The 14,636-nt window shown below is 35.4% G+C and overlaps 1 protein-coding gene and 2 long non-coding RNA genes across 3 annotated transcripts; 1 reads left to right on the top strand and 2 right to left on the bottom strand.

The window, feature by feature from the left end:
* Positions 1 to 759: 759 nt before the first annotated feature.
* On the bottom strand, positions 760 to 1,473 carry smkr1 (small lysine rich protein 1). The gene is made up of 3 exons (NM_001302473.1): positions 1,450 to 1,473; positions 1,300 to 1,355; positions 760 to 1,214 (listed from the first exon to the last, which is right to left on the bottom strand). Exons 2-3 carry the CDS (start codon positions 1,324 to 1,326, stop codon positions 966 to 968), a joined length of 276 nt encoding a protein of 91 aa, NP_001289402.1. The 5' UTR covers positions 1,327 to 1,355; positions 1,450 to 1,473; the 3' UTR covers positions 760 to 965.
* A 3,749-nt stretch (positions 1,474 to 5,222) lies between these two features.
* LOC110439414 (uncharacterized) lies at positions 5,223 to 14,362 on the top strand. Its single transcript, XR_012401739.1, has 6 exons — positions 5,223 to 5,564; positions 8,027 to 8,082; positions 9,202 to 9,300; positions 9,381 to 11,449; positions 13,823 to 13,921; positions 14,093 to 14,362. It is a non-coding gene; the product is annotated as an uncharacterized lncRNA (long non-coding RNA).
* On the bottom strand, positions 8,728 to 11,598 carry LOC141381561 (uncharacterized). Its single transcript, XR_012401746.1, has 4 exons — positions 11,448 to 11,598; positions 11,250 to 11,360; positions 9,683 to 9,734; positions 8,728 to 9,595 (listed from the first exon to the last, which is right to left on the bottom strand). It is a non-coding gene; the product is annotated as an uncharacterized lncRNA (long non-coding RNA).
* Positions 14,363 to 14,636: the final 274 nt, after the last annotated feature.

The following is a 14,636-nucleotide window of genomic DNA, read 5'->3' as shown; positions in this document are numbered from 1 at the left end:
GTATGTAAGATTTCTCTATGTTTAGCATATTACAAATATATATATATATATATATATATATATATATATATATATATATATATATATATATATATATATATATATATATATATATATATATATATATATCATATAACAATGCATATTAACATATAAAACATCTTTAACATTAAATATGCATTATATACAGTAGATCTATAACAGGGGTGTCCAAACTGCCTGGAATATTCTAGTATACCTAGAATAAGCTTGATTAACTGGTTCAGGTGTGTTTAATTGGGGTTGGAACTAAAAAATGCAGGACACTGCCCCTCAAGGACTGAGTTTGGACACCCCTGATCTATAATGTTTATATGATGTAATTTAGACACGCGCACACACACTTTTTCCTAACACAATATATAGCAAACCTATTTATTACAAATATTTTATTAATAAACATGTATATCATGTTTAATAAATAATAAATAAAATAGGTTTAACATCTCTATAGACTATTTCCATAGATCCAGGACCGTGTGTGTGTGTGTGTGTGTGTGTGTGTGTGTGTGTGTGTGTGTGTGTGTGTGTGTGTGTGTGTGTGTGTGTGTGTGTGTGTGTGTGTGTGTGTGTGTGTGTGTGTGTGTGTGTGTGTGTGTGTGTGTGTGTGTGTGTGTGTGTGTGTGTGTGTGTGTGTGTGTGTGTGTGTGTGTACAATAAATAGCAAACATATAAGGTTAACCTGGCACGATCTTTATTATTATTATTTTTTTTTTTTTCAAATCAAGAAACATTTTTAGACAAGCAAATTAATATTGTCTTGTTTTCAGAAATACGTCAAACTAAACCGAGTTTTTCCTTAAAACGAGCAAGATAATCAGCCGATGGGGTATAAGCAAAATAATCTAGTCAAAAATAGAAACTAGCACCCTATATGTGTATATATAATAAATAGCCAACATGTAGGATGAACCTGGCACAAATAATCATTTCTTGCTTTTCTTTCCTTTTTTCCCTTTCTTCTTGGTGGCTCCAGGCCAGCCGAATCCTCTGAACTCCAGACAGTCCACAGCATTATGGGAGATGTAGTAAACGTTCTCCATGGCTGCTGGACTCAAAATATCCACATCTGTCTTTGAGGCTTTGGCACTGACAGATCTCTTCTTGGAGGAGCGCTTTCTTTTGCTCTTGCTGGCAGCTCTGGCACTTTGAGATCTGGACTTTTTTCCTGAAGGCTGCATGTTATTAGAAATTCAGGGAGAAAATCCAGTTACAAAAGCCTTTGATGCAAAGAATCAATACAGACTAAACGTTTCTCACCATTATTAGTGCCTTCTTCTCACACATCAGTTGAATGCACGCTGGGAAACATGTGTCTGTAAGAAAAAGAGCTTCGTCAGTGCATGCAGGAATTTAGTTTGCATGCATTTAATAATGTTTAGCACAGTCTGTACTGAAATGTGTTCCTACCGGCAGGATGGTGCTTCCGCTGTCCTGCCTGTGTCTCTTTTGTTGTGCTATTGTTTATGTGAGGTTGTCGTAGTGACGGGTCATGGGAGCTTTTATGGTCTCATACACAACTGGTTTTTCAGGTCCGACAGGAATTTTTTTTTTGCTTTCCTTTTTTCCAGTGACCACTGAAATGAATCTCTCTTTCGATGTTGTGTAAGACGAATGGCATGATGTGTGATCATTTGCACACTATGCAAATTTTAGTTGTAGCACTCAGCTTTTTTTTTTTTTTTTTAAAGTTTGGACAAATGGGTTACACTTCTAATAATGCACAAATGCTTCTCTTATTTAGGATCCAAATCTGAAAATGTAAAAATTGTTAAATCAAGAAGAATTTTATAGACGAGAAAAAAATATAGTGTTGTTTTCAGAGATAATGTGCCAAAATGAAGTGAGTTTTTCCTTAAAACAACCACTGTCCTAGTTCATTAATTAAAAATGAAGGCTTGATCGTGTTTTATTTTAGTAAAATAAGCGTAATCTAGAGGCCTTTCATATAAGCCACTTCTGATACCAAATGATTGACTAGAAGTCGAGATATTATTTGTTGTTCCTAAAATGTTGATAGGTGACAAGACTTGAATTAGGTAGTGTACTTGGTACTAGAGCACCTTTAAAGGAGTAAAGGTAATATGCGCAGTACTTCACTATAGCTGGCCTCTGTTACACTTTGGTTGCATATTTAACTTGTATATGTGTTCAGTTTTTAATTTATTTCAAAAATTTTTTGCTTGTTTAATGATTCTTATTATGAAACTCTGTCCAGCAGCATCTTTAATCTTGTAAATCATAGAGGGCTCCAGTGGTGTAATGTCTCTCTCTGGTGGAGAAACAAAAATAAATGTAAAAGAAGAGCAGATGCTTACAAACACTTTTTTTTGTTAGGTTATGAATAGGTATGACTGATTATGTCTAAATATTTATCATTTATTTTGTAATGGCCTCAGAACATTTCTTTTTAATAATGACAACTCTTCAGAATAATTGTTTTCGATTGTTGTGACTGAATAATCCAAGTTATTCCTCCAAAAGTTTATTTCCTAAAATATAGGAAGTGTGTAAAAGTAATATAAAAATGTCTGAAGTGCAGGATCTTTTTCAAATGATATTTTAATATTATCCATAATTATGTTGAATTGCCTTAAAAAATAAAATAAAATAAATTAAAATAACTTTTCATTCACAAGATTAAGATCGGTTGTTGCTAGATCAGATATGGTTGTGGCCGGAAGTTAACAAAAAATATTTATATTATTTATTAATTTATTTATTAATTAATAAAACTACCTCTACCCTAAACCCAACGTCACAGTAATGTAAAAACTGTAGTTGTACCGAGTATTATTAATAAATTGTATTTTTCGACCCCTGCAGCCCAACTCTAAACCCAGCTGTTACAGTACTGTAAAAATATTGATTATTGTTATACAGTATCATATAAAATTCTACTTTTTTGATGTACATATCGCACATCTGGCCAACCTCGTATCCGATCTAGACTTTACCCATCAGGTCTCCAGTGCAGTGTTGAAGCCAATATGCCTTTCACTTAAAGATATTCTTGAACGGTCAGAAAGGAGTTCAGCCTCTGCATCAAAGTTCCTGAAAGCAAAGGTCAATGTGCTCTAGGATTGGCCAGCCCATTCACCAGACATGAACATTATTGAGTCTGAGAATATTTCTTTAAAAATGTGAACTCTAGAATTGCTTAATTATTGTGACTGAAAAATCTAAGTTAATCCTTCAAAAGTTTCTTTCCTTAAATATAGGAAGTGTGTTAAAGTAATACAAAAATGTCTAAAATTGCATGAATTTTTTAAATGGTCTCGTAATATTATCTATAACCAAGTAGAAATGCCTTAAAGTAATTTATTTAAAATAGCTATTAATTTATAAGCTTTAGGGCTCCAGTGCAGTTTGGAAGCTGACACCTTTCAATTCAAAATTTTCTTAAAGTCAGAAAAGAATTCGGCGTCCACATCAAAGTTCCTGAAAGCAAAGGTCAATGTGCTCCAGGATTGGCCAGCCCAGTCACCAGATATGAACATTATTGAGTGTGAGAACATTTCTTTTAAAAATGACAACTCCTCAGAACTGTTTAAAATTGTTAAAGTTATTTATCTAAATGTTTCTTTCCTAAAATATAGGAAGTGTATAAAAGTACAATAAAAATGTCTGTAATAATGATTTTTTTTAATAATCTCTTAATATTATCATAACTAAGTAGAAATGCCTTAAAGTAAATTAATTAAAATGACTATTCATTCATAAGCTTTAGGTCTCCTTTGCAGTGTGGAAGCTGACACCTTTCAATTCAAGATTTTCTTAAAGTAATTCGGCTTCCACATCAAAGTTCCTGAGAGCAAAGAAGGTCAATGTGCTCCTGGATTGGCCAGCCTAGTCACCAGACATCAACATTATTGAGTCTGAGAATATTTCTTTTAAAAATGACAACTCTTAAGAATTGTTTTCAATTGTTGTGACTGAAAAATCAAAGTTGTTTATCCAAAAGTTTAATTCCTAAAATATAGGAAGTGTGTAAAAGTGAAATAAAAATGTCTGTTATACATACATTTTCAAACCGTCTCTTAATATATTCATAAGTGCCTTAATTTATTAAAATGACTCTTCTAATTTATTTTTGTTACATATTATTAATAATGATAGCATTAGTAGTGTTTGTTGTTGTTTGTTATAGTAGTTAGACCTAAAAACAATCTTCTGTACACGAGTATAATTAACAAATCTATAATAAATAAACTAATACTGAACAATGTTATATTATGGGTTAAAGGATTGGCTATGATTGATGAAAATGTAAATGATAGTTAATGCTTTCACACATTATTTGCTTAAGCAACATGTGATTTGTAATTAAAAGGGTTATGATTAGTTTTGTCTTTTTGTTTTGTGCTAATTGTGCTGTACACTAAGTGTTGTCTATTTAAATATATGTATATTTCAGGAATTATTAGGATAATAATGTTATTTATTCTTTGAAATGACACTAGATTAGAGATTCCTAAAAAGTTATAACAGCACTGTCCGAGTCCCAAATGTTAAATGTTTGCTGTTTAGATAAACTATGGCGGTTCATTCCACTGTGGCGACCCCAGATTAATAAAGGGACTAAGCCGAAAAGAAAATGAAAGATTTAAAATCATGTCTAAAACAAAATTCAGATCATCGAGCTTCATGTCAAGAGTCTTGAGTTCAAATCCCCTTACTGCTTACTGTTAAATTGTGGCATAGTGGTTAAAGATGTTGACCACTAACAAGGATGCAAGTAGGACATTGCTTTAAATCCACTTAACAATAGTTTTAATTGCTTCAAAGTTACTGTCATATAGACTATTTTGAGAGATGTAAACAAAAACAAATGGTCCCTGTATTTCTTGTTATACATTTTTAATTTCTATAGCTTCTGAGAATCCAAAAAGAGCCACATATTAATAAATAATTATGTGATGTCTGTTTTATTATTACGTTATGAGTGAATTACCTTTTGTTAGTAATAAAATACTATGATAACAAGCAGAAAATGTTAATTGGCCAATGAGATAACCAAATTGAAATGCTCTATTAAGACTTCTGAAGAGTCGATGCAGTTTTCACAGTGTAAATGTCAGCTGAGCTCATATTTTAGAAGTAGGTAAGACATGTAAACATTACATTGATGACTCATCTTGCACTACCAAATCTGCCCAATCAAATTCGTTCTACATGACATCACTCCCAAAAAGCTCACGTGACTGCTTTAGCACAACAAACGGCCTTTGTTGACTATCAGGTGGAAACTTGACATCAGAAAAAGCCTTTGCAAAGGATATAAATGCGTGTGGATGTGGAGGAGCGTCAGGTGAAAGATGTGCAGCACACAACGGACACACGTGTGCATCTTCACTGCTGCAGACCCGCCCTCACTGTCATTCATCTGCAGAGAAAGAGAGAGAGCAATGAGTAAACACAAAAACTACAACGACATCACTACAAGCTTACAGCATTACTCTCATACAAACTCTCAAGACTTTATACACAATTAAGCGCTTCTTCACGCCGAAAGTCACTTACAGGTGAGTCGCGTTACTCCATTTCTGCACTTGCTGTCGCTATTTTGTTTGCTGTCGGGCTGTAATGAGCTGTTGACTGACATTATGAGTCTGTCACTGAGCTGTCATCTGCTGGAACCCAACTTTAAGCCAGTAAAACGGCATGAACTTAACCAAATCTTGTCAAGGGATCAAATACGTAAATGTGTTGGATAGATAGATAGATAGATAGATAGATAGATAGATAGATAGATAGATAGATAGATAGATAGATAGATAGATAGATAGATAGATAGATAGATAGATAGATAGATAGATAGACAGAATGCTCAGCGTAAGTACACCCCTCACAAATCTATTTTAAATACATATTTAATAGGAAACAATACAATATTATATTTGTGCATTTGATTAGTCAGTACTGAAGCCAAATCTGGAGTTTATCTAACAAAGTAGCTTACGATAATGGTCCAAAAACTAGTACACCCGAATTTATGTTACAGACAAATATTAAATACAAATTTTAAAATGAGGAAAAATCAAGAAAAGCCAAATTTTTATTTTAAAATTTAGTTTTGTAGGTTATAATTTATATTTGCAATATTTAATTGTATTATCTTATGATTTCTAAATATGTTTGGTGACTAAATTATTATTTTAATAAATATATCTGTTTATTAAATCGGTTTTGTTTAAATGCACCAAAATACATTGCTTGTGTTCACTGAGAAATGGATAAAAATATTCAAAATGGGGTGCACTTAATTATGCAGAGATGGATGGATAGATAGACAGACAGACAGATAGATACTTTGTTCATCCTAAAAGCTGATTCATAAATTCCAGAAGTATCCACAAATAAGTGTAGATTAAATCCAATACAAGATAAATAAATACACATCTAAGTACATATACCTATATATGAGCAATTGCAGCGTTATGGATGTGACATCTGCAGTAAAAACTCAAAACATAAATTCACATAGAATGTTTATGCTAACATTATATTGAAACATTGGATTATTTTTTTCAAAAACAACTGACCAGTTAAGGGAGCAGAAAATATCAATCTGTAAACATGTTTTGTACTTTAAATGAGGGAAATAAACATGCGTTATGCATGTGATCAAAAAAAGTCTGCGTATTTACAGTATACAACATACTTTGTAGAAATTCTGTGGATTAAACTGCTCGACCCAAAATAAATATTGATAATCAAGAGGATAAAATATGTCTCTCTCTAGAACAAAAATGATTCACTTTATTTTATTTGACATGTTTGCATTTATGAGGAAAAAGAGTCGTTATGGATGTGACAGGTGTGAAATTTTCATTCTCGTGACTTTGGTAAATCAATTATAATAGTGAAAACATTGACAGTTACATTTTGAGTATTTCTAAAGTACTGTTAAATACAAGAAAACACAAAAAAACAGAATCGGTTTCCATATTTTTATGAAATCTTAATTTATTTCAATGCAAGGTTGACGTTTGCATGCAATTGCTCATATACATGTATAGTAAAGCACTTTAATCTATTGTGGAAATACCATATTTTACTACAATACACCACATATTACTTTATTAAAGCAGAGTGTTTATTAAGTTTTAGTGTAGTTAATACTACAATATTCTGTGAATTTTATTTAATGGTGTTGTGAATATCATAGTAAATATAGTGTATTTACTATAAATTACTATAGTAAATACACTATATACCCTTACACTATATATAAAATACTATAGTATTTACCTTAGTATGTTCTTCACCGGTTTCCCCCACAGTCCAAACACATGTGCTATAGGTGAATTGGGTAAACAAAATTGGCCATAGTCAATGAGTGTAAATGTTGGCGTGTGTGGGTGTTTCCCCAGAACTGTGTTGCAGCTGGCGGGACATATGCTGAGTAAAACGTATGCTGGATAAGTTGGCGGTTCATTCCGCTGTGGTGACCTCTGATGAATAAAGGGAATTCTATAAAGGCTTCAATTACACGCCTGCAGCTGGTTCAAAATGCAGCCGCTATGCTTTTAACTGCAACAGAAAAAAATCTAGAATCTCACCAGTTTTATCATCCCTTCACTGGCTCCCAGTCCAGTTTAAGATTCAACACAAGTCATTGCCACTTGTTTTTAAAGGTTTGAATGGTCCCACGCCTACCTACATCAGTGAGCTTCTTCACTGGCATACTTCATTGAGGCCAATCAGGTCAGAAAACAAGTTTCAGCTAATTGTTCCCAAATCACGGTTGAAATCAAGAGCTGACAGAGCTTTTTCTGTTACAGTCTCATGTCTGTGGAATGATCTGCCTTTACATATTAGGTCATGTTCTTCCCTTGGTGCTTTTGAGTCTCATTTAAAAAATCACCTTCTGTCTCTTGCTTCTTGATTGCAATTAATTAATTTTATTGTTTTATATATTTAGCTTTACATATATATAAATAAAGCAAACAAACAATGAAGAATTATTCTTTTCTCATTGTAGTGCACATGATTTATGGACCATTGGTTCCAGTTCATCCATTATCTCCAGCTCTACTGGTAAGTGAAAATGTCCACTTGCATACCTTTACACTTTCATATCCAGGTATTTTTAGATGTACATAAGTGTGCAATTGAAGAGTTCAGATGCAAAAACTTCTAAGTGCCGTCTGGAGTTTTCTTCTACAACGAGCAGTTTTCTCAGCCTCTGATGTTTGTTCAGTTTCTTCATATTAAAAGTGATGAAAATAATATTCTCTGCCATAAAAGTGAAATTACTAAATCAAGACATAGGAGCCTGCGAGGCCTCCATCTGACCTCTTCAGTTGTTTATCGACACATTATAATATCTAATATTAACTTCTAAATAAAAATTAAAAATGCAAAAAAAAGCCTGCTAGAAAATAGACTAAAAATTGAAGAGCAGACAGTTGATGTTATAAAAATGATACAGAATTCCTGAAGAACAATATGATCTGTGAAGTTTTATACATATACAATAGGTGTAGTTTATCAAAATCTCTAGATGAAAGTGAAACAATAAATTTCATTATTTTAGAATGGCACCAGTGCAGTTCACAAAAATCACCACAGGAGGGCGACATGTTTATAACCATTAAATTAGATTTGAAGTTGTGTAACTCACCCAAATCACCACAAGAGGGCGAATGTTTTAAATTCATTACATTTGCAAAGGTGTAATTCATAAATATCTCCACACGAGGGTGAACTTTTAATTTTATTTTAGAGCGGCAGCAGTGCAGTTCACAAACATTACCACAAGATGGCAAATATTTTAAATACATTAGATTTGCAAAGGTGTAATTCAGGGAAATCTTCACAAATATTTGAATATTTGTCTATCATTAGATGTGTGTCGACTCAACCAAAATCACCACATGAGGGCGATCATTTTAAAATCATTATATTGAAGATTTGCAAAGGTGTAATTCAGAAATTCTCCACACGAGGCTGAAACTTTCATAATTTTAGTGCGACAGCAGTGCAGTTCACAAACATCACCACAAGAGGGCGAATTTTTAAAATACATTAGATTCAAAATTTGCAAAGGTGTAATTCAGAATAATCTCCACATGAGGGCGCAATACTTGATACAAATGTAATACTTGTATATTATTAGATCAATAATAATAATAACAATGTCTGTCGACTCTACAGGATCAGTGAAGTGTTGTGGACTGTAAGACTGTTGAACAGAAGCAGAGACGTGTGGACAGACACTGACTGTACTAATGATGATCATCTGCTGCTGCACAGGTGATGTAGATCATGTGTATGATTGTTCAACATGTTGGTTATCATCACTTTTTACCATCAATTATTCATCACTCCTCTAGACTCAAGTTTCAAGTATAACCCCTGCTGGTCATGACTCCGGAAGCTCCAGCGGGAGATTGAACTGGTATCCCCCCCTCACACTCACTGCAGAGATCTGGTTGGGATCGAACCAGCAACCTCTGAAGTCGTGGGGCAGTGCTTTTACCACAGAGCCACAGATCTCCTGTCTGAACACCTGCTGGAACTGATGTTTGGATGCTGACCTGTGTGTGAGCTGATTCAATAAAACAAGATACAAGTCAGATCTGAACCCTTGTCTTTATGAGTCTCTTCCTCAGAGAACTTGTGTTTATTGACTCGCCCATAATGAGTTTCACACCAGTGTCCATCATCAGGATGGTGAATATAATGAGCTAAAGGTAGACATTAGTCACAGTGAGGATTGAACCCGGGTCTTCTTGATTAAAGTCCAACACTTTATGACCTGAGCCACCAAGTCTGATGTTGGAGGAGATATCTGAATGGGGCTTTATCACTAACTCCATCATGACCAAGGTTTGACACAAGATTCTTTGTAATTTGGTCCACAAAACAACCATATCTAACAATCAAGCTCTGTGGTTCAGTGGATGAGCGTTTGACTATTGTACAGAAGTGCGAAGGATCAAATCCCACTCTTGCTAGATTCAAGTCAGATGTGAACTCTTGTCTTTATGAGTCTCTTCCTCAGAGAACTTGTGTTTATTCACTCAATCATCATGGGGTTCACATCATCATCCAGCTTGAGCTCATTAGATTCACCATCATGCTTCCATCATCAGGGCAGGACACTGATGGTGAATATAATAAGCTCAAGCTGGACATTAGCCATAGTGAGATTTGAACCCGGGTCTCTTTGATTAAAGTTCAACACTTTATGACCTGAGCCACAGAGTCTGGATGGTGAAGCAAATGTTTAAATGGAGCTTTATTTATTTCGTAATTTTACCTGTGATTTGAGATAAATTTCTTTGCAATTTGGCTCACAAAAAGTCTTATGCCATTAGTCAAGTCCTGTGGCTCAGTGGGTGAGTCTTTGACTACCATTCAACAGACTGAAGGATCGAATCTCTCACTTGTGCTTTCATGCAGGAGACCTGGGTTCAAATCTCTCTATTGCTTACTTTACTGTCATTTGCTGGAATTCAGTCAGACAAAGTGGCCTAAGCAGCATGAAAGCCATGATGGGCTAGTGGCTGAACACACAGTCAATGTGAACGAGACTACGGTAGAGGCTTGGGTACGAAACTCACTTCGCTGTGTGGATCACACTAAAGCAACTGCTGAAAGGAAAGTAATCAGTGCAGGATTGAGGAAAAACACTTTTGTTTTTTGTATTTAGATCAGCAGTAAAGAGCAGTAACAGGACTCAGATTTGAACCCAGGTATGCTGTGAGAACTTCACATCTCAGGCTGTGTGCTCTGACCACTACACCATCAGCACACACACAAACACACACTTCTTTCTCCAGTGTAAGGATGACCACATTTACACATTTTGAAAAAAAAACTAAATAAACACAAATAATTAATATCAAATGTAAATTATACAAAATACATTCAAACTACATCATATGCTAATATATTATTTTATTTCATTGTTCAAAATGTGAAAAACCTGCTTATTCTTCAGTCAAACACATCAACCATATTTTAAATGATCTTACAGCTGCTTGTGGGGCTTTAAATGTCACTAAACACAATTAAACACTGTAAATATCATCATTTACCTGTAAAGTCTCCTCATACTGTATTGAGGACTCTACACCAAATCTGGCCAATCAGATGCTTTCTACAGAAAGTCCCTCCCCCAACATACACGCGACAGAGCAGCAGCACAACAAACACACTTTCTGGACTCTCTACTGGAAATATGAGCTCATAAATACCTTTACTGGAGCTGTGAATCCGCCTGGATGTGGAGGAGTGTGTGGAGGAGCGTCAGAAAGAGGAAAGATGTGCAGCAGAAACACAACAGACACACGTGTGTATCTTCACTGCTGCAGAGGAGGAGAGAGAGCAATGCCTGAACACAAACACTACAGCAACATCACTACAAACAAACCCACCGAAACAAAGTCACTTACAGGTGAGTCGCGTTACTCTCCATTTCTGCTCTTTGTGTCGCTTTTCTTCGCTGTCGGGCTGTAATATGTGCTGTTGACTGACATTATGAGTCTGTCACTGAGCTGTCATCTGCTGGAGCTCAACTTGACGCCAGTAAAACGGTGTACCTGTGATGATCTGTGGCGCTGTTGTCAAAGGTGTTCAGGCTAAGAGCAGCTCGCTGATGCCGCCTAGTGGAGCAGATGGGAGCTGCGCTTTAATGCGCACACCTAACCCCACCCTTTACAGTGACGTCACTAGCTCCATTGAGTGCATCGTGTCTGACATTGTAGGTCTGATTTATGCAGTCTCAGTTTGCAAATCCAAATCTGCATCCAGATAATATTGGAGAAAGACTGATCAAATCTGCCTTTTACAAAGTTCACAAGATTTTTTTACATCCACTTGTTGCATCTTAATATAGCAACAGAAATACTTACAATTCAACACTTTATGAATGGCTTAATACAATATATATGTTTTTAATAACCAGTCATCTTTATTAGGCATTCATGAAAGGAAATGTGGTCGTGTTTTTGTTGGTAAAATATTACTTGTGTCTGCGTCAGTGAAATCTGTAAGCAATGAAAACATTCTGCATCCCGATATAAGAGCTCGTCAGATAAATTAAATGTGTTTATTGATCTGTGGTGCATTAATTACATACTGACTAAATGACGATCTAGAGTGAATAACAGCATAATGAGAAAGTCACAAGCTTTAAAGAACATTTTTTGACATTTAATTCTGCAATATTTGATGTCAAGTCAGTAATCATCAGCTTTTGACAATACGTCACCTTAGAATTATAAAGTTCTATCTGACGTTTTTGTCAATATTGAGTTATTGACATATTCTTATTAATTGACAACTAATTTACAGTATGTGATGATTTTTAAAAGTTGTTTACATTTTAAGACTTTTTTTATTTAAAAAACAAATGTTGCACACATACTGTTTGCTATGGAATGCAAAAACTTTGAGGCTCAATATCTCAAAATCATTCAGAACGCAGATAAAACCTTATAATTCCAAGGTGACGAATAGTTTTATGTTACATTAATATTTGTTTGATATTTCCATTAGGGCTGCAACAATGAATCGTTTAAATCGATTACTAAAAGCGTTGGCAATGAATTTCATAATATATTCGTCATATGGGGACGTTTGATTATTTAAAAACACTTTAGTTCAGCATGGAGCGGTGTGAATACAGTCTCTCTCACGCACGGAAACAAAGTGTGGCTCCCCATAGACAGGGATGAGGAGGAAGGGAGATTAACAGCAGGGTAAATCATTAAAGAATCCTACTATTGTTTTGTTTTGAAGTGAGAACTGTAAAGTCCCTGCTGCTGATATTTTACTCGTTATCCAGCTTGACAAGCATGACAAGTTAGCGATAACCCTTAGAGCGGCAACTAAAAAATCAAACTGAGCTTTGGCACGTTGGCTAGCGCTGAGCCAGAGAAAGACTTATCATATTATCACAATTATGCAGCTTTTTAACCGCCTAATGCTTATTTAATATTTTAGACATGTAAATACACACAAGTACTAGTAAAACAAGTACTAGTACCATCTGTTGCCGATGTGTTTTATTCATACCAGATGTGAAAGTAACTATAAAGTTAATTCTATTCTTCTCTAAGTTCACTTAATCACAATCACTTACACATTTATGTAAATTGGACTATCAGGTAGTTGATGACACGATGAGCAAGCGTGTGAATATGTTGAATAAAAAATAATAATAAATAAAAGTGCTACATCTGTCAAGACTTCCGTTTCCAGATAGAACCTTTAAAACTCAGCAGTGAAAGGGTTAATATCAGAAGTAAAGCAGTGGTGGCAGAGTTACTTTGCACTGCATTGCAAGACTGAAGACATTTTTATTCACTCGCCTTTTTTGATCATTCATTTTACCATCTGTTGTCATGTAGAGCTGCACTGCAGAAAAGCTTTTCTTTATAGTTGTCAACATCAGTGGTTGAACATACAGAAAACTACAGCTGCACCACAGGAAGCTGAAATCTCAATGCTTTGCTGAAATTCAGAAAAATCCCCACAATCATTCAAATCAACAGATCTGCAATAGTGTAATTCAGAAATATCTTCACAGGAGGGCGACATGTTTAAATTCATTCAATTAGATTTGCAGTTGTGTAATTCACCAAAATCACCACACGAGGGCGAATATTTTAAAATTATTATATTAAAAATTCGCAAAGGTGTAATTCCGAATAATGTCCACATGAGGGCGCAATGTTCAATACAATAAAATATTTGCATATTTGTCTATTATTAGCTCAGATATTCAGTGTGTAATAATGTGTGTATTTGTTTGTCTGCTCTACAGGATCAGTGATGTGTTGTGGACTGTAAGCCTGTTGAACAGAAGCAGAGACGTGTGGACAGACACTGACTGTACTGACGATGATCATCTGCTGCTGCACAGGTGATGTAGATCATGTATGATTGTGTGTGTGTTTGTCTTGCACATGTCGGTTACCATCATTTGCTTTGTGGAGGGTCACTCCTCTAGAAAGTAAATGATGGTAACCGAAACGGGTGGGGAAGGGACGAAGGTCCAGAATTTTTATACAGTTCATTTTAAATTTTTTGGCAGGCTGTAAAGTATAACCCCTGCTGGACACGGCTCCGGAAGCTCCAGGGGGAGACCGAACTGGTATCCCCCCTTCTTCAGGCGCGCCTCACACTCACTCACCATTCACACATATCGCAGAGTTCTGGCTGGGACCGATACCAGCAACCCCTGAAGCCGTGGGGCAGCGCTCTTACCACAGAGCCACAGATCTCCTGTCTGAACACCTGCTGGAACTGATGTTTGACTGCTGACCTGTGTGTGAGCTTATTCAATAAAACAAGATACAAGTCAGATCTGAACTCTTGTCTTTATGAGTCTCTTCCTCAGAGAACTTGTGTTTATTGACTCGCCCATCATGAGTTTCACACCAGCGTCCATCATCAGGATGGTGAATATAATGAACTGAAGGTGGACATTAGCCACAGTGAGGATTGAACCCGGGTCTTCTTGATTAAAGTCCAACACTTTATGACTTGAGCCACCAAGTCTGATGTTGGAGTAGATATCTGAATGGGGCTTTATCACTAACTCCATCATGACCAAGGTTTGACACATATTTTTTTTG

The sequence above is a fragment of the Danio rerio genome, chromosome 4 (genome assembly GCF_049306965.1).
Source record: "Danio rerio strain Tuebingen ecotype United States chromosome 4, GRCz12tu, whole genome shotgun sequence".
In the NCBI taxonomy this organism is placed as follows: Eukaryota; Metazoa; Chordata; class Actinopteri; order Cypriniformes; family Danionidae; genus Danio; species Danio rerio.
Note: the sequence above shows the minus strand (reverse complement) of the source record. Positions and strands in the feature narration are given on the sequence as shown.